We start from the raw sequence: 27,290 nt of genomic DNA on the forward strand, positions 1-27,290 counted from the left end.
TTCCAATCAGATGTCCAGATCTGTGTGTGTACTGATTAACTGTCTAGTGTACCTAGCTTGTGTCAAATATATGAAACTTAAATTTTGTGTGTCATGGATTGGGTTGTGATTTTTATCTGGTAGACCATCTCTTTAGATGCTGTATTTGAATGTGTCTTACAGAATTAATCGAGTTTTCAGTGAAGGTTGCACATTAGAGTAAACTTGTATAAGGAAACCTTGTAAAGGTACAAAGTATTGCAGGTCTGACCTGAACCATTTTTGCCACTGTTATAGCAAACCATGACAGCAGACACTGGACTTAGCAAAGAGGAAGATGAGGAAGAAGATGACACAATGCAGAATACAGTGGTGCTCTTCTCCAATACTGATAAATTTGTTTTGCTGCAGGTAAAAAACAAATCTGCCTTTCAGGCTTTGGTGTTTTGTCGTCATTTGCCAGATCTGAATTCACTTTGTCTACTTCCTAGGACATGTGTGTGGTGTGTGGCAGTTTTGGACGAGGTGAAGAGGGCCAACTGTTAGCTTGTGCTCAGTGTGCTCAATGTTATCATCCATATTGCGTAAACAGCAAGGTAAGCTCTGCCATCCCCTTTGACTGCAGTTGGCATTGAGAGTGTACACTGAGAACAAATAGGTCCTTAACAGTACATTTCTTTTGTCCTTTTCCATTCCGTGCATAGATCACCAAGATGAAGTTAAGAAAAGGCTGGCGTTGTCTTGAGTGTATCGTGTGCGAGGTATGTGGGAAGGCCTCTGATCCTTCCCGATTGCTGCTGTGTGATGACTGTGATGTGAGCTATCACACCTACTGCTTGGATCCACCCTTACACACTGTACCCAAGGGAGGCTGGAAGTGCAAATGGTATCTCATATTTTCCTCAATGGGTCCACTGTACTCTTAAATGCTGTATGACTATAACTGCTGGTACTACTACTAATTTTGTGTAGAAATTAACTTTTTCTTTCAGTTGTCTGAGTCACTTCTCTGTGTTCTCTCTGTTGGTTATGCACCAAAATGAAAAGTGAAATTCAGGTCTTACAGGGGCAAAATCAAAAGTTGAACAAAAGCTGACAGTCAATAAAAATAGTTATTAAAATTATACATGGATTAAAAAATGATTACAGGATTTTCCATGTAATTCAACGTCCTTGACAGCAGAGAACATTTGGGCAACCAGGGCAATTCATTGTTTTTTTCCTGTAGCACTTTGGCTCTGTCATTGATATTTTTTTCATGATTGCTAAAACTGTGGCTGTCAGTGTGCTAATGAGGACCTTTTCTGCTTATGTTGTTTTGTGGTATAAACCTTTAATGGTGAAATTTCTGTGTTATTGATACTAATGAACAGTAAATTATAAACCACTTGTCTACGGTCCCTGGTAAAATCTATGAAATGGTTCCCCCACAGAAACAAACAAGTAATTTTTAGAATTTCTCATTTGCAAAGTGCTTTGCTATAGGCCAATTTAATAGTTTCAGTGGCTTCTTCCCCAGGTCTTTTATAGGGTGCCTTGAACTGAAAGAGATTTTCATTCATTTATTGCTTGCTGTTGATGATGATGAGGGGGAAACAGTAACAAGACCTGTTTGTCTGCTATAGGTGTGTATGCTGCATGCACTGTGGAGCCAGCTCACCAGGGTTTCACTGTGAGTGGCAGAATAATTACAATCACTGCGGTCCCTGTGCCAGTCTGGTCACATGTCCTGTGTGTCGTGAGAACTTCATGGAAGAAGAGCTGCTTCTGCAGTGTCAGCACTGTGACAGGTGAGATCTGATGCAGGTCAAACATTTGGTGATTTAGAAATTTAGATTTTTCATCAAGTTGGAGAAACACAGTAAGACCATGGAACACCATTTTGCTACTTTCCTGGTCTACTGCAGATGGGTCCATGCTGTGTGTGAAAGTCTCTATACAGAGGACGAAGTTGAACAAGCATCTGATGAAGGTTTTGCCTGTACAGCTTGCACTCCATTTGTTCCTAGACCTGTTGGTGAGTGTCTTGAAAATAGTAAGTCTGCTTATTGGGTTTTATTCCTGTTTATTCTAATCACTTCTCTGTTTGTGTACTGTCTTTCTTCATACCTTTTTATTTACATTTTTCAGTGGAGTCTCCAATGATGTCAGCCTTCAAAATTAAAGAGCCTGGTATGTCTTGTTTTAGAACATTGCAGAGAAGTTTTCCCCCTATTGAGTACATTCCTCTATGGAATTGTCTATAAACTACTATAACTATGTTTTTTGACCTTTTTATTTGATATTGTTTCTCCAGAGCCACAGTTCTACCGCTTAGAAGGTGTCTGGCTGACTGAGACAGGCATGTCTTTGCTTCGAAGCATCTCCATGTCTCCCTTGCATAAGCGAAGACAGCGCCGCTCCCGATTGGGAATGCTTTGTATTGAAGGAGCCCCTGATGGCCTTGAGATCAAAGAAGGTGAAGGTGATGGAGAGGAGGGGAAAGGTCAGGTTATCTATGTGTTCTTTGTATATGTGAATCATGATGTGATGAGTTGTGTTGATAGGTAGGTTAAGCAGTTTAAACCTACTTGTGTGGCAAACTGTTGCATTACTACTTGTAAATATTGCATACTGGAGTAATAAACTAATATATGGTATTTTCCACTTTTTAGTGTGCGTTTCCTTGCAAATAAATCAGTATTTCTGTATCCTCAGGCTCTGCTGAGGCAATGGAGTGTGAATCTAAACTGGAAGCTCCTGGAAGCCCAGACCGAGATGGAGGTGCAGATAAAGAGCCTGGGGTAGATGGAGTTGCAGAGGGCATGGCTGACTGTGAGGTTCTTAAAGGAGGAGCAGAGGAAGCGGATGAAGGAAAGAAGAGGAAACGAAAACCATACCGGCCAGGTACCTTAGCTCCTTAGGACTGTCAGTTCATTTTGGTGGTATTATTATTTTATTGTTTTTTTTTTGTTATTATTGTTATAAGCACAGAAAGACGCATCATGTCCTTTTGTAGGTATTGGTGGGTTTATGGTCCGGCAGAGGAAATGTCACACACGGATGAGAAAGAGCCTGAGTTTACCTGGGTCTGGTGAAGGTGTGTCTGAAGGACAGACAACAGAGACAAAGCTTGAGGAAGGCAAGTGGAACCAGCACTTGGATACTAAGAGTGTAAATAAATGAAACCAAGGCATATAAAAATTTATATATTTTTCCCCCCCAAGGCCCTCATCCTGACATGGATCCACCTGATATTAGGGCAACAGATGGAGAGGGTGAGCAAGCCAAAAAGCGGAGGGGGAGAAAGAAGAGCAAGTTGGAGGATATGTTTCCTGCATACCTTCAGGAAGCTTTTTTTGGAAAAACATTGCTTGATCTGAGTAAAAGGGCTGTTCTTGCTCCTCCGGCACAGAGACCTTCTCAGGGCCTTCTGAGACCCCCATTACCTGCTCCTGGAGCAAGGCCTGCAGCTCCTGAATTGGGTAAGGAAAAGCTTTATAATCCATCCATCCATCATCTTCCATTTCTCCGGGGTTCGGGTCGCGGGGGCAGCATCTTAAGCAATGAGGCCCAGACCTCCCTTTCCCCAGCCACTTCCACTAGCTCTCCGGGGGGATTCTGAGGTGCTCCCAGGCCAGCTGGGCAATATAGTCACGCCAGTGTGTCCTGGGTCTTCCCCGGGGTCTCCTCCATGGTGGACTTGCCTGTGACACCTCCCGAGGGAGGCGTCCAGGAGGCATCCTAATCAGATGCCCGAACCACCTCAACTGGCTCCTCTCGATGTAAAGAAGCAGGGGCTCTACTCAGAGTTCCTCCCGGATGACCGAACTTCTCACCCTATCTCTAAGGGAGTCCAGACATCCTGCGGAGGAAACTAATTTCGGCCGATTGTATTTTTGCAATCTTATTCTTTCGGTCATTACCCAAAGCTCATGACCATAGGTCAGAGTGGGAACGTAGATCGACCGGTAAATCGAGAGCTTTGCCTTATGGCTCAGCTCTTTCTTTACCACAACAGACCGGTAAAGAGCCCGCATCACTGCTGACCCAGCACCAATCCGCCTGTCAATCTCCCGCTCCCTTGTACCATCACTCGTGAACAAGACCCCGAGATATTTAAACTCCTCCACTTGAGGCAAGAGCCTATCCCCCACCCAGAGAGGGCTCTCCACCCTTTCCACCTGAGAACCATGGTCTCAGATTTAGAGGTACTGAATCTCATCCCGGCCGCTTCACACTCTGCTGCAAACCGATCCAGCGAAAGCTGAAGTTCACGGCCTGATGTCCCCAATAGGACCACATCATCTGCAAACAGCAGTGATGTGACCCTGAGGTCACACCGGACACCCTCTGTCCCCTGACTGCCTAGAAATTCTATCCATAAAAATGATGAATAGAACAATAAAAAAAAAAAAAAAAAGCTTTTGTAATATGAAGAACAATTAAAAGTAACATGTTAAGTGTAGTTCATCTGATCTTTTCTTTTCACATGCTTCCTGTTGTAATAGAGGTTGGAGACAGAGTATCTGGTGGCTCACTGCAACTTAAACAAGAGGCTGATAGCCCAAAGCCTAAAGGTGACATAAAAATAAGTTGCTTAAATAAGGTTTTTAAAACATGGGCTTTAAGGTAAAACAAAATCTTAGATTTCTTGCATTATGTTTTAGTGGTCCCCGGAGCAGGTGAGCAGCCATCTCTCAAAGATCAGAGTCTAGGTGATGTCCCTGGATCTGGTGTGCAGAAGAACGAAGGTAAAGGCTGTTTATTAAATATTCCCTTTAATGTTCTGCTCAACCAATTGGAAGAGCACATTTTGAGTCTCTATATATTCCAAAAAGTGCCATCTTGACCATGTGGTAGATGTGAAAATTTTTTTTTTTTTTTTTTTTTTTTTTTAAAGTTGTTTTTATTATTGCCCCAAACAAATAAAAATACAAAAAAATAATCCCATTGCTTTTTTTTCTTTGTGAGGACAGTAAAGGGTTAAGCCGTTACTTATTAGTAATGATTTAAAGTTTATTTTATTTGATCCAGGTCTTCCACAAGGGACGAAATCAGACTCTGAGCAGTTCTTCCGAAGGTACTTGGGGCCCTTCGGAGGGGAGTTCTTTGAGTGGGACGGTTCAGCTAGCATAAAAACCCGTTTTAGAAGAGGAGTCAAATCGCAGTGGTTTGCCCCAAAGAAACATTTCAGGTATGACTAAACTGTTTGAATGCCTGTTCAGTTTTACTTAGAACTGACGTGAGAGTTTTAACCGAACATGATTATTCCTTTACAGGTGTGTCCTTGTCTAGCTCGTTGCCCTCAGCTAATGTGATGGAGTCCTTTCAAGGACTTTCCCAGTCTCCGTTTTTTGATATGCGGTAAGGCATGGAAATTTCTGCATTTACAAACTGTTCAGTGCCTTCTTAATTTATTATACTCATGTATCATTCCATTTCTCCAGTGATCGAGGTGGACTTTTCAAGTCCAGAGCCAGGATGATGAAAGCCCTTGGGCAACACCATCTACTCCAGCTACTCCTTCCACTCCCCCAACTCCTACTGAACAGGAAGGTGATGGGCCTCTCATATAATCAACGCAGTCTGCAGCGTTGGGAGAAAGATGAGGAACTTGGAAATCTGTCTACAATTTCACCTGTTCTCTATGCTAACATCAATTTCCCTAACCTCAAGCAAGACTACCCTGGTTTGTAATTAACTCTAGACAAAATTAAATGTTAATTATTCTTGTATCTACAAATTTGAAATAAAATAATCATAGCTGATTTTATGTAAAATTACTGCATTGTTAAAATAATTTGTTTGATAGATTGGGCCAGTCGCTGCAAGCAGATAATGAAAATTTGGCGGAAAGTATCAGCTGCTGACAAGGTTCCCTTTTTGGTAAGTGCTGGTCATGTTAACATCCTTATCTATTCTTATAGATTGATTGTTGAACATTGAACTTACATTTATTTTTGTTCCTTTCATCTAGCAAAAGGCCAAAGATAACCGAGCAGCTCAGAGGATCAGCAAGGCACAGAAGGTACAGTTTTATATATAAAATAGACATTTTATTTATAAAATTATTCTTAAACTTGCTTAAACACTTGCGCACACACCACAACTGGCCACTTCATTGACCCCTTAAGACCCAAACAGAATCCTGTGATGTTCTTGTGAAGTTTATTTTAAAGGAGACTCCCAACTCTTTAATATGAAAACAAAACCAAGAGATAGAGATCAACACAGAACTATCGTTTCAGGCCTGATAGGGAAATGGACATTGAGACTGTAGGCATTGCTAGTATTGAAAATACAAATTAAGCATAAGAATACCTAGAAATGAAGAACAGGGTTATGAAACAAGCTGACTACTGCGACTAATAAACTTCATTAGTTTCCAGCAATGGATCACCATGTCATACCTTTGTTGCTAAAGGCTGCATGATTATTATAAGAACTCTCTCCAGCTCCAGTTCTACAAAGCCTCCCTGTTGATGGCATTTTGGTGTGTTTTTACTGGTATGAGTCAATCAGACACAGCAGTGCTGCTGAAGTTCTTAAACATCTCATTTTGGTTAGTGGACTGTTCTCAGTCCAGCAAAGAGAAATATTCAGTGTGCAGCATTCTGTGGGCAGTGTCCTTTGATGAAGGAGTAGAGAGTGGACACGGTGTTTAAAACTTCAACAGCGCTGTTGTGATCCACTCATTCAACACAACATTCACAAACATGTCACTATGTGAGACTGCAGTGTTGAAAATGATCCACTATCCAAATAATACCTCCTCTTTTGTGGTACTGTGGGTGTCCTGATTATTGAAGAACATGGTAAAAGTGAGAGAAATTATGCAAAGAAACAGTAATGGACTTCAATCTAATTGTAGAACTATGTACTGCTCCTACATGGTAAGGGAATATAATGAAATGAGTGACCACAAGTGTAGATACAAGGCTAGGTGTACTTAATGAAGTGGGCAGTGTGTGTGTGTATGTTTGCAGAAAATAATGACAGTGTTCACTGATTTTCAGCTCTTCTCTTTTTCTTTCCACAGCAGGCGGAGAGTCAGGTGTTAAGGCCGATTAAAACTGAGACAGTTCGGGTAAAAGGAGAGCGCCCCAGTTTGCACCTTCAAATTCCTCCACCCTCCGGATCTCTTTCTACCCCCTCTCAGCCTAGTTCTGCTGACAGCCCGTTTCCCTTTACTCCAGATACAGCATCTTCTGCCTTTTTTCCAGAAGGACCTGTGAAGGGTTCAGGCTCAGCAAGTGTTCAGACAGACCCTTTTTCCAAGCTTCCATCTCAGTCCCCACAAGCCCAGTCTCAGCCATCCACTCCGTACTCACAGCCTTCCTCCAGTCCCCTGCAGGCCTCCTCAGGTTTTCCTTTACCTGGCCTACAGGGTGCTCCTCAGGGACGGCCAGCAAGTCTTGGCTCCCTAGATGTGCAGACGGGGATGCCTCGCAAGGCTCATCACGTAGACCCATTCTTTAAACCTCAACAGCAAGTCCTTCCATCCCAGCCCCAGCAGGCTTCTCAGGAACCAGTAGGCCTTCCTGAGAGTCCTCAACCCAAAGGTAGTGGGACTGGAGACTCACCTTTGTTTTCCCCACACCACATGACTCACCATGGAGACCCATTTCGTGGCCAACAGGGAATTGGCCGACAAGATTATACTTCATCTCCATCTCCCTCTTCTATAACATCTCCAGCTGGAATGGGGCAAAACAGGACAGATATGAGTGCCCCTTCTCCCCGTGCCTGTATTGGTCGACATGAACTAGGCAGTGGTTCTCCTGCCAGCATGCTGGACACTGGAGATGGCCTGTTCAAAGCTCCATTGACACCACGTGTGCATCAAGGGGATGTTGGAAGCTCATCTGCACCACTTCCTTCTGTTGCCTCTCCTGGTCATCCTCCAGAGAACTATCGTCAGTCTCCCTCTACGTTTTCTGATCCATGTAGCCAGCCTCCTCTCACACCTCGGCCACAGTCAGGAGACAGTTCTTCTCCCTTGCCCCAAAGACTGCCTGTACCCCAGCAAGAATGCTATGCGAAAGTGGCCTCTAGCCCTCAGTCACAAGGCAGTTCACAGTCCCCTCTTACTCCAGGAGCCCTCTCTAATGATGGACATTCTGTCCAGTCACCAGCTACCCCACGCTTTCAGTCTCCAGATCCTTACTCTCGGCCCCCCTCGCGTCCTCAGTCCAGAGACCCTTTTACCTCACAGCTCAAACCTCCTCGCCCAACCTCAGCAGCCACAGAGGTTTCCTTTAGAGGCTCACCTCATCCTAGCCAGCAGCCTCCTTGTTCAGCTTCTGTAGGAGATCCACTCACTGGAAAACCACCTGGACCTCCAACTTTTAGTCGCAGCCCCAGCATGAGCACTCTTCAAATCGGTCAGCAGCAGGCAATGATCCAGCAGCAAGTGATAAGTCCTCAACAAGCTCAGGTTCAACTCCAGCAACCATCATCCCAGCCACAAAGTGTGACTGCAGATTTAAACTCTAGAATAGTGCTACCATCTGGAAATCAGGACAGTGCTTCTGTAAGACCACCAGATGGGCCGCATCTACCAGGCATGCCAAGTGCCCAAGAACTGCCTGACCTGCCAGCTGGTCAGGATCAATCTCTCATTGGCCTTAGTCCATCAGAGCTTGAAAAGCACAGACAGGTATAGTGGTACAGCTTGAAGTGAAAAGTTGTCAGTGATGTGTAATCAAGTTTTATCAACTGTACTTTTTTTTTTTTTTTTTTTTTTTTTTTTTTTTTTTTCTTCTTCATTGCAGAGGCAGAGACTTAGAGAATTTTTGATCAGACAGAAAATGCAGAGGAACTCTCTTCGTCAAGAGAAAGAGGTAACTGCAGCTAATAATGCTCCAAATTGGCAAGAAGGGGAAGTGGCAGTCTATCAACAAGAAAAATCTCAGCGTGCACCACCTCCTTACCCACAGGTATTTCTGTAATGATCTATGGAGCAAGAAATCCATAGAAAAACACAGCTTTTTACTCTACTAAATGAGCATTGTTTTGTTTTTCTGTGTAATATTAGGATATGATTTTGATGATCTTTTACTGAATATTCTATCATTATAAAATGTCAATTAGGATAGAGCACCTGTTGCTCAGGTACCAGTCACTGGCAAGCTGCCTCTACCTATGGGAACAGTAGATGAAAAACTGTGCCGGCCACCTCCTCCTGGAACACCTGGCGTCATGGACCCTAATGTACTAAGGTGTGATTTTAGTTTGTTTTATATTATATCTCTGAAAGTAGTTCTTGATTAAGCATGGAAACTTGTGGAAACTTGTTTAATCACTTTAAATGTCAAATGTTTGTCCATAGGCAACCTGGCCCTAATATTCCTCAGGGGATGTATCCTTGTCCACCTTTTCCTGCGCAGTGGCATGGTCAGACACCTGGTCCACGGAGGTTTCCCCAACCTTCCATGTTGGAAATTGGGCCCAGGCACCACCTAAATGCTCCTATAAACAACCCTCTCAGTATGCAGGGGATACAGGGTATGCCTAATCCACTTGCAGTGGCGCAAGGTGCTGGAACAGAGACAATGCAAGCATGTGCTTCTGGACCTCCACCACAGTTTATAGAACTGAAACATAATGCCAGACCACTGGCACCCCAGTTTTTGCCAAGGGCACCTCAGCCCCGCCCACGTTTGTTTATATCACAACAGGAAGTGGCTGCTTCGTTTGTGCCACCATCTGTTGATGCGCAGACAGAAAGTGGGCAGGATCCCAGAATTGGGCTGCCACAACCTAGTCTAGGCATATTAATGTCTCAGCAGAACAGTGTTCCTCAACCTCAGTCCCAACTACAGCCCCAGCAGATGCCATCTACACCATCAAACACACCTGGTCCCTCCCATTCAACCACTCAGCAACAAGGTTCTCAGGCTAACACTGTAGGAGAGCAACAGTCTGCAGAGGAGCCTGTTGACTTACCAGAGCCTGACCTTGAAGACCCCTTTGCTACCAAAGAATTGGGTGATGCAGTAGCAGAACCTGGAGTAGAGGATGAAGATGACCTTGCTCTTGACTTGGATCCTGATAAGGGGGATGATGATTTAGGGAACCTTGACAACCTTGAAACAAATGATCCCCATTTGGATGACTTGCTTAATAGTGATGAATTTGATTTGCTTGCATACACTGACCCTGAACTTGATCAGGGTGACCCTAAGGATGTTTTTTCCGACCAGCTGCGACTTGTTGAAGCAGAAGGCGAAGGTTCAGGTCCTTCCATCACCACGGACATTAAGATAGAAGAGAAACCTAAGGTTAGTTTAATTGCTAAGGACTCACTTGCAACTCCCACACAGCCTCCTTCAAAAACTGAGAGCATATCTTCCAGTGTTTCTCATCCCTTCAAGACCGAGTCTTCGGATACAAGTGGACTCTCTTCTATAAAACTTGAAGAGAAAGGCTTGGTTGAGCAGCAGCAGTCAGCACAGACTGTGGTTAAAGATGAGATGCGAGAGGCTGTCTCCTTGCTTCTGAGTGGAACATCGTCCAAGACCTCGGCTCAGCCAGAGAATGCTTCTGCCTCGCTGAGTACCGTACGCTTAGGGGGTGTGCCGTTTCCTCTTCCTACCCAAGCTGATCCCCTGCCTTTTCAAGCGCCTACATCACATTCAGACCTTGGTGAAGATCACCTTAGTTTGCCAGATGGTGAAGGCCAGCACTCACCTGCAGTTGATCTTGACAAAGTAGAAAGCTCTTTGGAGGCAAGTGAACTGCCTTTACTAATTCAGGACCTCTTGGAGCATGAAAAGAAAGAGCTGCAGAAACAGCAACAGCAGCAGCAACAGCAACAGTTGAATGCTTTACAGGGAGGTTTGGGCAGTCATCTTCATAATCTACAGAATCAGCAGCAACCTCCTGGTGGAACGAACCAGATTATGCTGCCCCATCATCGTCCACCTCAGGGTCTTGTGAGTCAACCTGGAATGGTGCCAAGGCCACCTCACATGCTGTCACCTCAGCAGCAGAGGCTGCTTGGTGCAGCTATGCCTCCACCACCTCATCTAGCAATGGGACAGCAGCAAGGCATAATGCGAGGTGGACAGCCAAGCAGCATTCACCCTGGTCTTAATCCACAGCAGCAAGCGGCACCCCCTCAACACCTTCCAAAGCAATCAACCCTCCCTAGCAACTTCTTTCCAGATAAAGGTATGTTTGTCTTGTGCCTTTTGTACAACTTTGAACTACCTTCTCCATCTTCACTTGTCTTTTTGTTTCTTTTTGTTTTAGATCTGGAGAAATTTATGACCGATGACATTATGGACCCTATTGCCAAGGCAAAAATGGTGGCCCTGAAAGGCATCAAAAGGGTGTTGACTCAAGACCCCATGGGTGTACCTCCTGGGATCAACAGGTGCTTCACTTAGTCAAGACACTATAGTTTGCTGTTTTCCCCATGAACAGTGATTTATTTTGAGCCCTCTCTTTTAATCTCATCAGGCAACAAGTATCTCTCTTGGCTCAGAGGCTAACCTCAGCTCCAGGAAGTGTAGAAACTCAGACTCACCTTGCACCTGGATCATCTAATGTCAGTGGCATATCTGTCAGATTTAGTTTCCAGTATTTTGATGTAAATTATAATTGAAGATCTTTCATCTTTTTTATGTTGTTTTCAGGATGGGGAAAGCAGTGACCAGACTCAGGCACGACCTAATCCTCCTCAGTTTGTCCAAGGCATCATCAGTATGTATGATTTCTAACTTCCGTAAAGATTTATTATATTATACATTGTACATCTTTTTAGTAAAGTAAGTTCAGTGAATAGTATTAATTTCTATTTAACTCTATTGAAATCCATTTGCACAATAGATGATGCTGAGCAGCACCAATATGAAGAGTGGCTTGTGCACACCCAGCAGTTGCTACAGATGCAGTTAAAGTTCCTAGAGGAGCAAATAGGAGCACATCGCAAGTCCCGCAAAGCTCTATGTGCTAAGCAACGCACTGCTAAGAAAGCAGGACGTGAATTTGCAGAAGCAGATGCTGAAAAATTGAAATTGGTCACTGAAGAACAGAGTAAGATCCAAAAACAGTTAGATCAGGTGAGCAAATGTGCTGTGTTCATACTAACAGGTGCATACCCTATACTTTAAGTGTTTTGTATGTGTGCCAGATATAGTTCTAACAGGTGGCTTTTTTTCCCCTTTAATAATTTTTAAATTCTAGGTACGCAAGCAGCAGAAGGAGCACACTAATTTAATTGCTGAGTACAGAAGTAAGCAACAACAGCATCAACAGGGCACCTCAATGCTGGCACCTGGTCCTTCCAATCAGGGGCCCCACATGCTTTCTAAGATACCTGGGCAGATGATGATGGGCCAACAAGGGGGACCAATGATGGGTCAAGTACCTGGAGGCATTCCTCCAGGTGGTATGCCGGTTAGAATGCCACAAGGGCATGCATTTCCTGGAACCCAGCCCCCCCATCCTGCAGCACTTGGTACTGTACCACCTGGTGCACCCGGTGGATTCTTTCCACAAGGCACTGGGGCACAAGGACCAGACCCAAGACTTCTTCAAGAACGACAGTTACAGCAAAGGATGCAAATTGTTCAGAAACTGCAGCAGCAGCAGCAGTTTATGATTGGTCAGCAGCCGGTGTCGCATCAGAGTCAGCAGCAGGGTGTTATGAGTCAGCAGGCAGGTCCTATCGGTGGTCAACCACCCCAGCCTTTGATGAGTAACACAGTAATGGGGCAGCAGCCACCAAATCTACCACCAGGATTAATATCTAACCAACATCAACCAGGCCTAATGCAGGTTCCTCAGGGTATGATGGGGAACCAGGCAGTCGGACAGGCACAGCCAAATCTTATACCGCAGCCAATATCCCAGAATCAAAATATGATTGCTGGCCAACAAAGCATAGCTGGAAATCATACTTTGCAGCAGCTTCAGAGACCTCAGGGTTTGATGGGTCAACAGGGGCTTGATGGACCACAGCATGTTCTTAGAGGGTCGCAAACCCAACTTACACCTCAGCAGCAGAGCATTTTGGCACAGCGTATGCTTCTTTCTCAACAACAGCAGAATACAGCAAAGAACCTTGCTCAGCTCCAACAGCAGCAAGTTCAACAACAGAGACAACCAACACAAGTAGGCCCACCAGAGCCACCAAGAACACAAGGAACTCCTCCCTCAAGCAACATTCAAGGGAATGTTGAAAATTTGCAGCAGGGAGTTCCAGGACTCTGTCAAGATGTCCAGAATTCTGCTGCAAAAGAAGGAATCCTCAGTCCTAAAACCCCACCTCAGCAGGGTGGTGGACCCTCAACTCCAATCCAGATACAGCAACAAGGGCCAAGTGGAGATCTGCAGGGAGCTGCTGGACAGCAACAACCATCAATTGCTTATATTACTCAACCACAGCAGCCAACACCGCAGCAATCGGGACAAAATCCTGGCCCATTGCAACATGCATACGTAAATAATCAGCAGGCTGGAACACAAGTACAACAGCAGCAACAGCTGCAGCTTGCTCTTCAGAGGCAGAACTCCCTTAATACAGAAAAGGTGAAACAGGAAAGTCAGCAGATGTGTTTTGTGGCCCAGCAGCAACAACAGATGGGTCAGAATATTGGACAAGAACTACAGGTCATGCCAGGACAGCAGACTGGCCAGAACCAGTCTATAATGTCTGGAAATCAAAATCTGCAACAAGATCTACTGGCCCAACAGCAGAAACAAGCTATGCTTGAGCAGATGAATAGAGGTCAACAAGTAATGATGACTCCAAGGCCAGGGGCTCCCCCTGGACAAATCCGAACTCCTATTAACATACAGGCCATCATTGCACAAAATCCTCAGCTCCGTCATCTGACCCCTAATCAGCAGATACAGCAAATTCAGGCGATGATTGCTCAGCGGCAGGCACAGCACCAGGGCCAGATGCTGAGGTTGCAGGCACAAACACAGGCCCAAATGCGTCCTCAAGGTCCACAAGGTCAACCTGTTGGCCCAAGGTTGCCAGGACTTGAGGCACAGCAACAACATCCCTATGCATTTGTTGGTAAGCAGGGGCCAGCTGGATCTCCACAGCAACAAGGAGCAACAGGCCAGTCCATAGTCATGGCTCCTCAATATCTTCAAGATACTGGATCATTGCAGCACCACCAAACACCACAAGGAACCTCACCTCAATATATCAGTAATACCCACCAACAGCAGCAGATGATGCAGCAACAGCAACACCCAATGATCAGAGGTCAGGTACCTTTAACACGACCAATGATGGGTCAGATTCGTGCAACTCCACTTGGTCAAATGACAAGACCAATGTCCCCACGCCAGCTTATGGGTCAAGGTTCTCCCGGTAGCCCCCTCTCTAGTCAGCAAAGACAAATAATGGGTATGCGTCAGACTCCACCAGGCCAGCATGGGGTGACAGCTCTTAGCCCTTTTCAGGCCTCTCCTTCTCATGTTAATTCTCCGAATGCCTCAACTGTCCAAGAAGCTGGATCAAGTCCAGCATCATTTAATAAACGTGATTCAGGCACTCCTTCTCTGCCTGCCCACCTTTCACCAGGGAAAAGCAGTGCTGGAAAATGTAGTCCTTTTAGCAGTGTTGGAGTATTAGCAGCCTCACCACTAAGATCTCCAACAGCTAAAACTCCAAGTGATTTATCAGGTCTCAAGTCAGAGCCACAGGCCCTAGGTTCTGAAACGCATGGTATTCCACCTAATGGTCCTTCCCCTAAGTCAATGCAGAATCTGACACAGCCATCAACTTCAGCAATAGTGGGTGAAGTACATTCAACACCAATGAGTAGTGAAGCTGATCTATGCAAGATCACACTGGAAAACATAAAACAGGAACCCAGAGAGGTTCAGTGTGACTCAGGAGGGGGTCAAGAGGTCCCCTCTCCTCCTATTAAGCGAGAAATAACTGGAGAGATAGTCAGTGCCAGTAATTCCTCTGGTTTTATCAACTCTGTCTCTGGCCCTGGACATCCACCAGGAGACTCTGCAGCACAAACTCCCAGAACGGAGACAGGCCAACAACTATTGCAGAAGCTTCTTCGAACTAAGAACCTTCAGGTGGCATCCCAGAGGCCGTCTGATGGTATCCACAATGAAATAAATGGTCATATAAACAGCAAGCTGGCCATGTTGGAGCAAAAACTTCAGGGGACACCACGCAACATGGAGGTAAAAGCAAGATAAAAAATTATAAAAAAAAAAAAAAGTGAGGTGTTGGTGACCTAGAATATACTATTAAAACCTAATCATTATTGCTTTTAGGATCTCCAGTCAATCACAAAGAGAGCTCCTGTAACAAAGGCAAAGCGTACTCCAAAAGCTGGAGATCGAGGGCCAAACTCAAGGAAGAAGACTAAAAAAGACGAAGTTGGAAAAACTGAAGCAATAATGAAGCAACTTAAACAAGTAATGACCTATACTTGTCGTTTTTTACACACATCAACACATACACTGATCATTAAGTACACCTTGTATCTACTCAGTGTCCATTTAATCAGCTCCCTTTACCATATAGGTGAACTTTATAATTCTACAATTACAGACTATTGTTCATGTGTTTCTCTGCATACTGTAGCATTCTTTTACTCTGTTCTTCAGTGGTCAACACTAGGGCTGTACGATATTGTTTGATAAAGCTGTCAGATATCACAATGACAATATAAGAAGTAATCATTATTATTAGAGTAGTGTGCCTCTGATGTGATGAAAATAGACTTTTTTTTTTTTTTTATGTGTAAACAGAAAACTATTTAACCTCTCCTTTTAAGCTAGTAGCAGAATAGATTACAAAAACACCCATTTCCTACTGTGCAAAATAGGAAAAACTACTAATCAGCTGCCAGCACATTTTTGTGCACTGAAAGGCTGAGAAACACCATGACCTCAACAGTTTTTGCTAAAAAGGTTACAAAAACAAACATTTTTGTGTAGGCACACAAGAACGAATACATTTATTTTTGTTTCGGTATTAAGTATGTTGTGACGGTAGTCATTTCTGCTTCTCACGCTTACAGTACTGGATATAATAAATAATAACATCTTTCTGGCACAGTCTGTGTTAGGTTCTGTTCTGTCATCACTGCTTTTAATGATTTTGTTCATTGCAAAAACCCAAATAATAATAATGATAAAAATATAATTTATCATGCAGCCCTAGTGTATATTGATCCTAGTTTTGAAAAGCTAATAACCTGCTCTGTGTACCACATGACTGCTACAGCTTGTACTCATTGTCCATACACACATATACTACACACATATATAGCAGCTACTATATAAAGATAGATAGATAGATAGAATGTGTGTGTGTGTGTGTGTATATATGTATGTATGTATGTTTGTTTCATTATTATCCCACTTCTGAGTAGATAATTCATTACCTTTTATGTATTTATTTATTTTTCATCCCTTTTTTTTTTTTTTTTCTCCCAAACCCCCCACAGGGACTCTCTCTTCTTCCTTTGATGGAGCCTTCCATAACTGCTAGCCTGGATTTGTTTGCACCTTTTGGTAGCAGCCCAGCTAATGGCAAGACACAACTGAAGGGCTCTTTTGGAAATGCAGTAATCGACAATATTCCAGACTATTATTCTCAACTCCTCACTAAGGTACATGGTAACTTCTTGTTTAATGTAAATCTGTGAATACCGTAAATTAGTCATTTCTCAGTGATTCTACTTAAAATATTTTTTCCTTAATACATTTGCCTCTTCCAGTTTTGTGAAGGGTGCATGTTTGTGTAGGCTTGTCATTTGCACCAGATGAACACTTGATTAATTATTTGAAATCATGGCTTTCTCTAAAACTTTTTTTCTTCCACTAGAATAACCTCAGCAATCCCCCAACACCACCTTCATCTCTTCCCCCAACGCCACCCCCTTCAGTGCAACATAAGCTTTTGAATGGTGTTACTGCAGTAGAGGACCTATCAGAAGGCCAGAAGGAGAGAGAGACCTCTGAGGATACCTTGGGTAACAACGCCTATCAACTAGGGATGCTTAAGGGTGTTGCTTTCTCATTGGTATTGGCTGATATTTGCTTAAATGAAAAGGCATTGGACAGTATTTTTATTTGACCAATGTTTCAGACTGATACTTCAAACCAATTTTTGATGTACATATTGTTGTACATGAACAAGCAGAACGTTTAGATAACACTACTATGCTTAAATATCCACTGTATGTGCATTTTACTTATTTTTGCACCTTGATAAGTTTTATATTTTGTTATAACACTAATCTGGGAGGATGTAGTCCCAATTGGTATGTTGTATAAATGGGAATATTGATATCTGTATCTTATATCAGCGTGGTAAACATTCATCTTGGCTTAAATGAACGGAATTATGATTTAACATTACATCTGTTGACCTCAGACTCTACTCCAGATGAGGTGAAGGGTGTGGACATACTAGCAGCGCTTCCCACTCCTCCACATAATCAGAATGAAGATGTGAGGTATGTTACATGTAAAAACTTGCTTCCATACCCATAAAATTGCTATAATATGATTATTATGTAAGCCATCTGTTTTAATTATTTGCTCTCAGGATGGAAAGTGACGATGACAGTGACGCTCCAGACAGCATTGTACCTGCATCATCGCCCGAGAGCCAACTGGGAGAGGATACATCACGTTTCCCTCATCTACTGGAGCCCAAGGAAGAGGAGGAGGAAAGGGCCATTTCTCCTGTCATACCAATCATCCCTAGCTCTGCCATACCTAGTATGTTTCCCCACCATGCCACTCTGTCTGTTTAATTTTTTTCTGAAATTGATTTGTTGTGTTTTTAATATGTAATGGACTTAACTGTTGTTTTCTTCCCTATGCTTTCTGCCCTATGTCCAGCATTTCCAGAGACAAAACCCTTTGATGCAGTGGAGGGAAAGGCTGGCTCCTCTTTAAATCCCTGGGACAAAGCCAAGAGTAACGAAGTGTCCGTTACCTTTACCCTCTCGACAGCTGCTGCCAAGGTATTTAAACTTTAAACTGCCTGAAACCACTTAACAGAGCTGTTAACGTGTTGTATTCACCCAAGTTTTCCCAACAGAATCTGAATTCTGTGATGGTGGCAGTTGCTCAACTACTACAGATGCGTTTGCCCGGGTCCTATGAGGTGGCTTTCCCCCAGAGTCCTGGTAGAACAGGTGGTGTTGGTCCTGGAAAAGCACCTGACTCTTCCAGCCCAGGTAGCTTTGTCTAGTAAATTGAGAATTTTGGATGTGATATTCTGGATTACTCTAAATTTTGAATTTCATTAACAGGATTTTATAAATGTAGAAGAATTGGTGATTGTGACCGGTGTTGCCTATAGTGGTTACTTTAATACAAACAGTACTCTGTTTTAGGGGTGTAACAATACATGAATTTGTACTGAACTGTCATGGTGCTGTAGTTCTGTATATGCAAATATACAGAAAATATGTTCTAGCCTATATGCAAAGATTGATGCACATAATGCAGAACCAAATGTCTTTCCTTGGCTCAAGCTGATTAGCTTCTGACTGGCTTATCCTATTTAAACGACCATTGCTATGTAGGGTGCATCCTTTGCCTTGTCCTTAGCAGCAGCATATAGGCTTCACCTGTAGGTAGAACCAAATTATGTGGTCTTTCAAGGGTTCAGAACTAAAGCAGTATCAAAACTCATTACCCCTGATCATCTGTGAGGCTGAAGATTTAGGTGTTTGAACAGTGAGCAAGAATTGAGAGAGGCAGCTGTTGAGGTAAATGAAATGAGGGATTTTTTTTTAAAAACAAAAAGCTGAAATTAAATTACAAACATTACTTATCCCTATCTACAGATTGCTGTATTTGTGCACCACAAATTCGGCAAAGTACCTCTGTTTTCTGTGTTCATATTTAAAAGAAAAAAAAATAGCTTAAGCTAAGATTCACCACACACACTAGTGACTTTCCCCATCATGTGCAAATGACCCACAGCATGTAACAGCTTCCTTAGGTGGGGAGCCATATGACACTAGAACATATGTAACTTGTGCTACTGTCTCTTTAAAGTAAATTAAGTCATAGACTTCTGTATCTGAGGGGTTTTGTTGCTTTTTTGCCAATGTACCAAACCGTGATGTCCAAACTGTGGTATGAATTAAACTGGGACTTCTGTGTGCAGTTACACACTTAGTCTATTTACAGATACTGCAAAAATATATTTATGTACCTAGTTACAAGATGATGGCTGTAAAACATTCCAGATAATACATGTTCAAATAATGTACTCCTTCAAAGAAGTTTAATTTTTGTGATGTTTTCGGTCTTGGTCATGTCCTTAAAATTGCAGTGCATTTGCCTGTTTGTGATGGTCCTAGACACATATTTTGTAAACTTGTGAATGGGCCAACTTGTTTGGCCTGTTTGGTATTTTTTTTTTGTTTGTTTGTTTTTGCTTTTGTTTTTTTTTTTTGTATCCAGTAAACCTCTGGATTTGCATGCATTGTTTAATTCCATCGCCATTTGTAATTCAGGAGCCTTATGTGTAAAGACTGATCAGTCTACAAGCCAAGATGAAGAATGGCTCAGGCAGTTTGATGTCACATTGCCAGGCTGTACTCTAAAGAAGCAGGTTGACATTTTGTCCCTCATAAAACAGGTTAGTTTAACTTTTTGTTTAATCCACAGTTGTATATATGCAAAAAGGGTCATTCATTTTGTAAAGATTTTGAATGAAATACTGTGGTGTTTTTGTGTCCTCCAGGAATACCCTGAGCACGAGGAGCGGCCCGCTCAGCATTGTTACATGACCAATGTGTCTGACCTTGATGTGCGACATCTTCCTGTTATTCCTGTTGAGGCCTCACCACCCCCTTCACCTTCACCACCACCTCCACCATCAGCATCTGGTGAACCTGAACCTGTCGCTCAGTTAAACACTGACATTCAAACAGAGCCTGAACCTGAGCTCTCAGCAAATCCAAAGTCACCTTCCATCCCATGCATTTCTGTTAAGACAGAGCCTCCAGGTGAGCCTCCTCAGAGCTGTCCTGTTAAGACTGAACCTGAGTCTGAGGTGGCCCTACTACCTCCTCCAGCTGCCCCATTTGAGGAAGATCCTGCTCCTTCCGCTGCCTCCATGTCTCAGGATTCCCCAACAGTAGAAATCTGTCCTAAACCCATCAAACAGCGCAGCAGGCCCCTCTTAGAAGAGGAAGAGATACGTCCCAAGATTAAGAAATGGAAAGGTGTGCGCTGGAAGCGCCTTCATCTGGTTATCACCATCCGCAAGGGCAGTTCCAAGAAAGAAAACAGCCGGGAGGTGTCTGAACTCATGGAGCGCCTGCGCATCACACTTAGACCAGACAAGCTTCCCCGAGACAAGCGCAAGTGCTGCTTTTGCCATGAGGAGGGTGACGGTGCCACTGATGGCCCAGCTCGTCTTCTTAACATTGATGTAGATCTGTGGGTGCACCTTAACTGTGCCCTGTGGTCTACTGAGGTCTATGAGACACAAGGTGGTGCTCTCATCAATGTGGAAGTGGCCCTTCGGCGTGGCTTACGCACACGCTGTGCTTGCTGCCAGAAGACTGGCGCCACTAACAGCTGCAACCGTCTACGCTGCCCTAATGTCTACCATTTTGCCTGTGCCATCAGAGCACACTGCATGTTCTTCAAAGACAAAACCATGCTCTGCACCCAGCACAAGCTGAAAGGCCCCAGTGAGGAGGAGCTCAGCAGCTTTGCTGTCTTCCGCCGAGTCTACATCGATCGAGATGAAGTGAAGCAGATTGCCAGCATCCTTCAGCGTGGCGACCGCATACACCTGTTCCGGGTTGGCGGGCTCATCTTCCACGCTGTGGGTCAACTCCTGCCCTCTCAGATGTCTGCCTTCCACTCGCCCACTGCTATATACCCAGTGGGTTACGAGGCCACACGCATCTACTGGAGCACGCGTGTGCCAAATCGTCGTTGCCGCTACCGCTGCCGCATTAGTGAGCTGGATGGCAAGCCCTTGCTTGAAGTACGTGTGCTGGAGCCTGGACAGGAAGACATGCACTTCCGGGACAGTAGTCCAGATGGTACGTAGCTGTAGTTATATTCTATCAGTATGTTAGTATGAATGTCATCAACTTTGGTTTGAAGAGCCATTCTGGATGAAAACTAGCATTTATTGTTATTTGTGTTACATTCATGCATCATTACACCCCTCACTCTCAGCAGTGTCCACTTGTTTAGTAATCTCCACTGAATTTGCTTAAGTGGTTTCTGATACTGAATGGCATACTTTTAACATGGACCGAAGATGGTGGTGTCATATTTGAAACTAAACGTTTCTTAGCGCAGAAAGGTCTAGAGCTGTGGTCCTTCAGCTGTTTTTGACTTTCAGGCATCTGGGACAAGATTGTGCAGAAGGTTGCCAAGCTGCGTGAAGATGCAGCTATGCTTAAGCTCTTTGCCGATCATGTGAAGGGAGAGGAGATGTACGGGCTTACTGTCCATGCTGTGCTGCGCATAACTGAGTCGGTAAGTTGCTTCCAACACTGTTCTGCAATTCATTACTGATAACGCCTTTTAAAAGTTAAAAATCACCTTGCACACATTTAACAAATCTCTTTACTTTATAGCTTCCAGGGGTGGAGAACTGTCAGAACTACACATTCAGATATGGCCGCCATCCTCTTATGGAGCTTCCTCTCATGATTAATCCCACTGGTTGTGCACGCTCTGAGCCCAAAATTCTCACACACTGCAAACGGTAAGGCGGTAACACACTGTATGCTGTTGGACATAAATCTAGAATGTAATGTCATCGTTCACCATATTGAGCTTTTTTTTTTTTTTTTTTTTTTTTTTTTTTTTTTTTCTGTCTCTTCAGGCCCCATACGTTGAACAGCACAAGTATGTCTAAAGCCTACCAGAGCACATTCACAGGGGAGATAAACACCCCCTACAGCAAACAGTTTGTGCACTCGAAGTCTTCTCAGTACCGTCGTTTGAAGACTGAGTGGAAGAACAATGTGTACCTGGCTCGCTCCCGTATCCAGGGGCTTGGTCTGTACGCAGCTAAAGACCTTGAAAAACACACTATGGTTATTGAGTACATTGGTACCATCATTCGTAACGAGGTGGCAAACCGGCGGGAAAAGATCTATGAGGAGCAGGTATGTTATATAAAACTTTATCCATGACTGTATTAATAAGAGGACAGTCAGGCTTGTGGATGAAAATGTCTGTTATTGCCTGATAAGTTGAGTGGTTTGTTTTATTGTTCTAAATCAGAATCGTGGGATCTACATGTTCCGCATCAACAATGAGCATGTAATAGATGCCACCCTCACTGGGGGGCCTGCCCGGTAAGATGCTTACTGCATACAACTTTTCTTTGTGTGACTTTTATGCATCATTCTCCTCATTTGTTATTGTGGCAAACAATTATTGGAGTGGTGCAGGGTATTTGTGTGTTCATGCAAAGTTGAGACACTTTGGCCAAAATTAAAAAGGGTAACATTATTACATCTGTTTTAAACATGCCTACTCGTCTCCTAAAGCGCCTTCTGATGATGTATTTTGAAGGAGGTTGGAGGATGTTTTGTCAGGATTTGTTTGTCACTGTGAGGGGATTGCCAGAAGTTGTGTAACACATTTGCGTAATGCATGCTGGGAACATTGATGAAGGAAAACATGTGAACAGTATAAAATTGTGAATTCTGGCAAACTGTTAACATCATTTTGGGCACTAAGAATGCAGAACTTTCATACGTACACATGTCCACTATTAAAAACAAAGTTTTCACACTTGTCCAAAATCTAGAGCCTGGGCAAACATAGTAACAGCTGCATCAAATCAGATTATTCAACTGTAATGTTACTGTAGTTTAGCTCGTGTTTCTTTGTGGCCTGGGATGTTAAAATACAGATTTACTGCCAGTAGCAAAATAAAAGAATCGGAAGATGGCTACAAGAATACATGAATTCGAAAAATTGCCGTCAAGTGGAAGAAAATTTGTTTGTGCACCATGAACATAGAACAGATATTCTATAATTCTGGTGACTAATTTGGAAAATCAAGAAGGAAATTTTAGAGTTACAACAGCAGGAAATTGTTCAAATTATGTTTTTTATTAGGATGAAGTTAATTGAAAGACAAATCTTATAGTTAAACTGAGCCATGGGTTTACAGATGTATGCTGTATTGAACTGCTTGCTTATACTGTCTCATTACCAGCTACGTCAATCATTCCTGTGCACCCAACTGTGTTGCGGAGGTTGTGACCTTTGACAAAGAGGACAAGATCATCATCATTTCCAGCCGCAGAATCCCCAAGGGCGAGGAGGTAAGAAACGAGTTGATTCTTCTCCAAATTAACTTCATTAAATGGTTGATATCTCTCTGAATAAACCCTTCTGTCTTCCTCCCTATGCTATCCTTGATGACATAAAAGCTGACATATGACTATCAGTTTGACTTTGAGGATGATCAGCACAAGATCCCCTGCCATTGTGGAGCCTGGAATTGCCGAAAATGGATGAACTAACAGGGAGAGAGAGCGAGAGCGTGAAACACGCCTTTTGCGCCCTGGTGCCAGATAACGTCTGCGCCAAAGCCTCATTTAACCTTTTTACCCAGATCATAAGCTGTTCTGAAACAAGAGGAGGGAAAAGCGTTTACTCTCCGTCGGTGGAAAGAGAAGACTTTTTTTACATCAGGAGCCAAAGCTTTGAAGAGAGTAAAATTTAAAGCCACAGCCTTTTCAAATGAGCTCAAAGGTGTGCTTTGAGTAGTCTTGTTAAACTCGCCTCTGCCAAAAGCACCTCCTTCCTACTTCCTCTACTGTTCCCCTCCAATAAGCTGACTCTGGCTGGAATCAATCCTCTCTACATCTACCAAAATGTCTGATTCTGTATCATATCAATACACTTAGGGTAGAACTCAGTGAAAAGTTTGATTAAAGCCATTTAAGTACTCAGAAATGAACTAATACACTTTAGCTTTGGACCTATATCTTTTTTTTTTTTTTTTTTTTTTTTTTTTTTTTCCTTTTTTTCTTTTTTTTTTTTTTTCTTTCTTACCACCTGTCACCCCAGAACAACACTCTCCCATCAAGTCATCAGTGAAGATTGACAACATGGATATTGGCAAGACAATCCTGGAGTGGCTCAGATCGAATCCATGTATCTATGGTGGATAAGATGTAAGATAATATAAAGTTTAAATACTATTTGACCTGTGGCTCAAAAGGCACCAGATGTTTTATTATATTGAGTTTAAAGGTGGGTTCGGTTGACCCAGTCTACCTCATTGAGTTTGTGGGAAGTGACTGCTTTGTATTAAACTGTTAAGTGCTACTGTGGAAAGGGGAAGGTAGTGTGTTGTCATGGCAGTTGCCTTCTCGGTTAAGCAGGGAACCTTGAGCAGCCGGTTTGCTCCTATCTATTTTGCTTATTATTTACAGTAGTGAGCCATTGCAACTCATCAATATACAAACTACAGAGCCTATATGACAGTTTCAATATGATCATGCATTATTCAGAGCAATCAAAAAACCAAATGGGTGTCCCAGTCTTGGAGGCCACCTGGTCTGAATGACTGTAGATCTCATGTAGCCATTTTTCCTTACTGTCTGCCTCAGTGCATCTACAGATCATGCTTTTCTTTTTCTTTTCTTTAAAATTTTATTTCAAGCGCACAACCAAATCCACTCATACATTGCTAAGGACAGTGACTTTTGCAAATAGCCGAATAACACCTAGCTTAAAACCTTGAAGTGAAGCAGAATCGTGGAATCATGGGTGCGGTTGGAAGACGATTACGTTTTGTGACGCTCAACCGAAATAACAATCGATGCTTCAGGCTCTTTTAATAATTGTGATGCAAGACTACTATTATGTTTGACTTGTTTTCCATCTTAGTTTTTAATCGCCCATGTTCATTAGGTCTTCATTTGAGCTCATCACTCCAAACCAGAACTGTTCGTATGCCTCTTCCTCTCTGTAATACTTAGTGGACTGTTGTAAACTTTACTGTAGTGAACCTTTCTCTGCCTGACCACAGTCAGTGTGCGTAATCCCTGTATTGTGGTGTGATACCTGTTGGCACTGTCTTTTAGAGGCTTGAAACAATGGCAGAGAAAGACTTTAAAAGGGCATTTGTTTTTTTTGTGTTTTTTTTTTTCTTTGATATTAAAGTAATTTAAAAACATCTACAAAAAAAAAGTTAATCTTCAGAGAAGGGAGCCGAACAAAGTCTCCACGAACCGCGTACTACTTTGTTCCTTCCTCCCCAGATGTATGACCTCACAGTAAAAAGAAATGCAAAATGTACAAACTGTATATAATGGGGGAGGGCAAAAGCTCTTTATCCGACTTCTTCTTTTTAATCAATAAAATCAAAATTGTAGAGAAATAAAATTGATGGAATAAAAAAACCACTGGATATCATTTTATCAGAAAGATTAAATGTGTATATATCTATAAATATATGTAAAATGGCAAACGAAGTAATATCTTGATATGTATATGAATCGGAGTGTTTTTTGCATTTACCTGTTTTTTCTATTAGCATTTTTTTGCTATAAGACCATATACAGTTTAACAGAAATAGTGTGCTGGTTATCTTGTGTTCACCAATGATATGGATGAGTGGTTGAGGTGATTGAAACAACATTTGACATGGGCTTCATGTTGGAAAGTAGTCCTGATTTAATATTACTTCATCAAGCGAATCGGTCCTTTTTTCGGGGGGGGAAAAAGCAGTAGAATGGTGCATAGCATTTGTGTATTTATGTAATATTGTTCACATATATTTCTTCTTTTATTTATGCTACTGCTTGTGAAATACCTGAAATACTGAAACCTGTCCTTGAATTGGTTACCATTTGATGAGTAAATTCTCTAAATAGAAATTCTTGAAGGTCCTGAGACGATACTGTTTTTGAGCTTAGTGTCATGTTGTTATTTTATTTCCTCCCTGTAGAAGTGAACGTGTTTATATAACTTGTGAAACGGCAATATAGCCAGTGTATGCTATGACTTTGATATTCAACGATATCCCCGTACTTACCCAAGAGAGAGAATTGCACTCTGAAGTGATTTTGCCTAGAAAGTCAGTTTGAGACTAATAGCTGAATTGGTGAACTCTGTCTGTTGTGTGTATCTTGTCAAGGGAAGTTGATTATAAAGCTCACAGGCACTCACTGGATTTTAGCCTAACTCCTACCTTCTGATCGGTTAGAATATCTTAATTTAAGGTCTCTCTGCATATCCTTTAATTTAATAAATAGATAAATAAAATTGCTGATTTTTTTTTTTTCTTTCTTTTTTTAACCCAACCTACTTTTTAAAAAAGATGCTGCATCTGTACAGCAGAGCTACTTTTAGGAAGATAAAATGATCATTTTTATTGTATGTGGCATGTTTTGTATGGATATAATTTTGAATTGTACATATTTTTTGATGACGCCAGAGGTTGCATCACTTTATATACAGCTGCCCCCTTCCCTTCCCTCTTCCATTTTCTTTGTCTCGGCTTTATTTCTTGTAAAGGAAAATAAAATGCATTTTAAATATAATGATCTCTGCTTTGTGTTGGATTATTAGTATTGATGGATCGGGTTTGTATAGTCATAGACGTTGTATCGGCAACCTAAATGTTATAAAGAGCTATTTTGTCCTTTCAACACCTTGGATTCCGCCGTTATATCAAGAACAGGACTGCAGAAAAGCAGAGGGCGCCCGTGAGCGAGTTCTCTGTGGATGGGAATAAGTGAGGCTCAACGAAAAACAAGTTAAAATAGTTTCTAATCACTTGCCCACAACTTTCCCGTAATTAAAAAAAAATAGAGGATGTATTTCACAAAAAAGCAAAGAAAAAGTGTATATTTCCTTTTTTTCTATGGCAAACGAGTTTTGGGCAGCAGGATATTACTGCTGCTGAAAAGCGAAAAGCTGTTAAAAAAACATGACAGCAAAATGTGTAAATGCCATTGTGTTCGGAAATAAATCTATTCTTTTACATGAAATACATTCAGGCATCTATAAACCACGGTTTTGCTGCAGCGCTCCGTCTTAACCCATTCATTTTGGAGTCGTTCGGGAGCGCCCTCTGGTGTTTAAGCCAAGGATACATTATGGAGTTCTGTTACCATCATGGTTATAAGTGTGGCTCAGTACGCACTGGTGTCCTGCGTGCAAGTTTTTACGAGACTGTAGCGCTACAGTTGGATTAAATGTAGCGGCTGTAGTGCATAGAAAGTTTGTGTAGCTATAGTGAAAATTTTCAGTCAATCCACAGAAATTTCGAGCCACAGAGCACGGTCGATATCCAGGCTGGTGGCGATTGTCCTCTATTCCTTCATCAGTGGTCACAGGACGCT

General features: G+C 42.6%; 1 protein-coding gene across 1 annotated transcript in view; it reads left to right on the forward strand.

Annotated features, from left to right (window-relative positions):
• kmt2d (lysine (K)-specific methyltransferase 2D) overlaps positions 1–26,486 on the forward strand; it is a 40,874-nt gene extending 14,388 nt beyond the window's left edge. Inside the window, 44 exon segments of the mRNA XM_017707851.2 lie at positions 277–390; positions 471–575; positions 684–865; positions 1,605–1,769; positions 1,887–1,996; positions 2,110–2,151; positions 2,276–2,464; positions 2,677–2,865; positions 2,978–3,100; positions 3,186–3,443; positions 4,470–4,538; positions 4,629–4,712; positions 4,996–5,048; positions 5,050–5,155; positions 5,241–5,325; positions 5,409–5,430; positions 5,433–5,522; positions 5,524–5,650; positions 5,774–5,847; positions 5,939–5,989; positions 7,001–8,620; positions 8,736–8,900; positions 9,055–9,182; positions 9,293–11,136; positions 11,218–11,341; positions 11,428–11,515; positions 11,604–11,670; positions 11,797–12,029; positions 12,154–15,135; positions 15,229–15,372; positions 16,410–16,574; positions 16,790–16,937; positions 17,342–17,423; positions 17,516–17,691; positions 17,815–17,939; positions 18,017–18,155; positions 19,449–19,573; positions 19,679–20,996; positions 21,305–21,441; positions 21,543–21,673; positions 21,794–22,079; positions 22,198–22,271; positions 23,144–23,252; positions 23,361–26,486. Of these exon segments, the coding sequence (XP_017563340.2) occupies positions 277–390; positions 471–575; positions 684–865; positions 1,605–1,769; positions 1,887–1,996; positions 2,110–2,151; positions 2,276–2,464; positions 2,677–2,865; positions 2,978–3,100; positions 3,186–3,443; positions 4,470–4,538; positions 4,629–4,712; positions 4,996–5,048; positions 5,050–5,155; positions 5,241–5,325; positions 5,409–5,430; positions 5,433–5,522; positions 5,524–5,650; positions 5,774–5,847; positions 5,939–5,989; positions 7,001–8,620; positions 8,736–8,900; positions 9,055–9,182; positions 9,293–11,136; positions 11,218–11,341; positions 11,428–11,515; positions 11,604–11,670; positions 11,797–12,029; positions 12,154–15,135; positions 15,229–15,372; positions 16,410–16,574; positions 16,790–16,937; positions 17,342–17,423; positions 17,516–17,691; positions 17,815–17,939; positions 18,017–18,155; positions 19,449–19,573; positions 19,679–20,996; positions 21,305–21,441; positions 21,543–21,673; positions 21,794–22,079; positions 22,198–22,271; positions 23,144–23,252; positions 23,361–23,453 (12,741 nt within the window). The 3' untranslated portion in view covers positions 23,454–26,486.
• Positions 26,487–27,290: the final 804 nt, after the last annotated feature.

The sequence above is a fragment of the Pygocentrus nattereri genome, chromosome 9, assembly GCF_015220715.1.
Source record: "Pygocentrus nattereri isolate fPygNat1 chromosome 9, fPygNat1.pri, whole genome shotgun sequence".
NCBI classification, from domain to species: domain Eukaryota; kingdom Metazoa; phylum Chordata; class Actinopteri; order Characiformes; family Serrasalmidae; genus Pygocentrus; species Pygocentrus nattereri.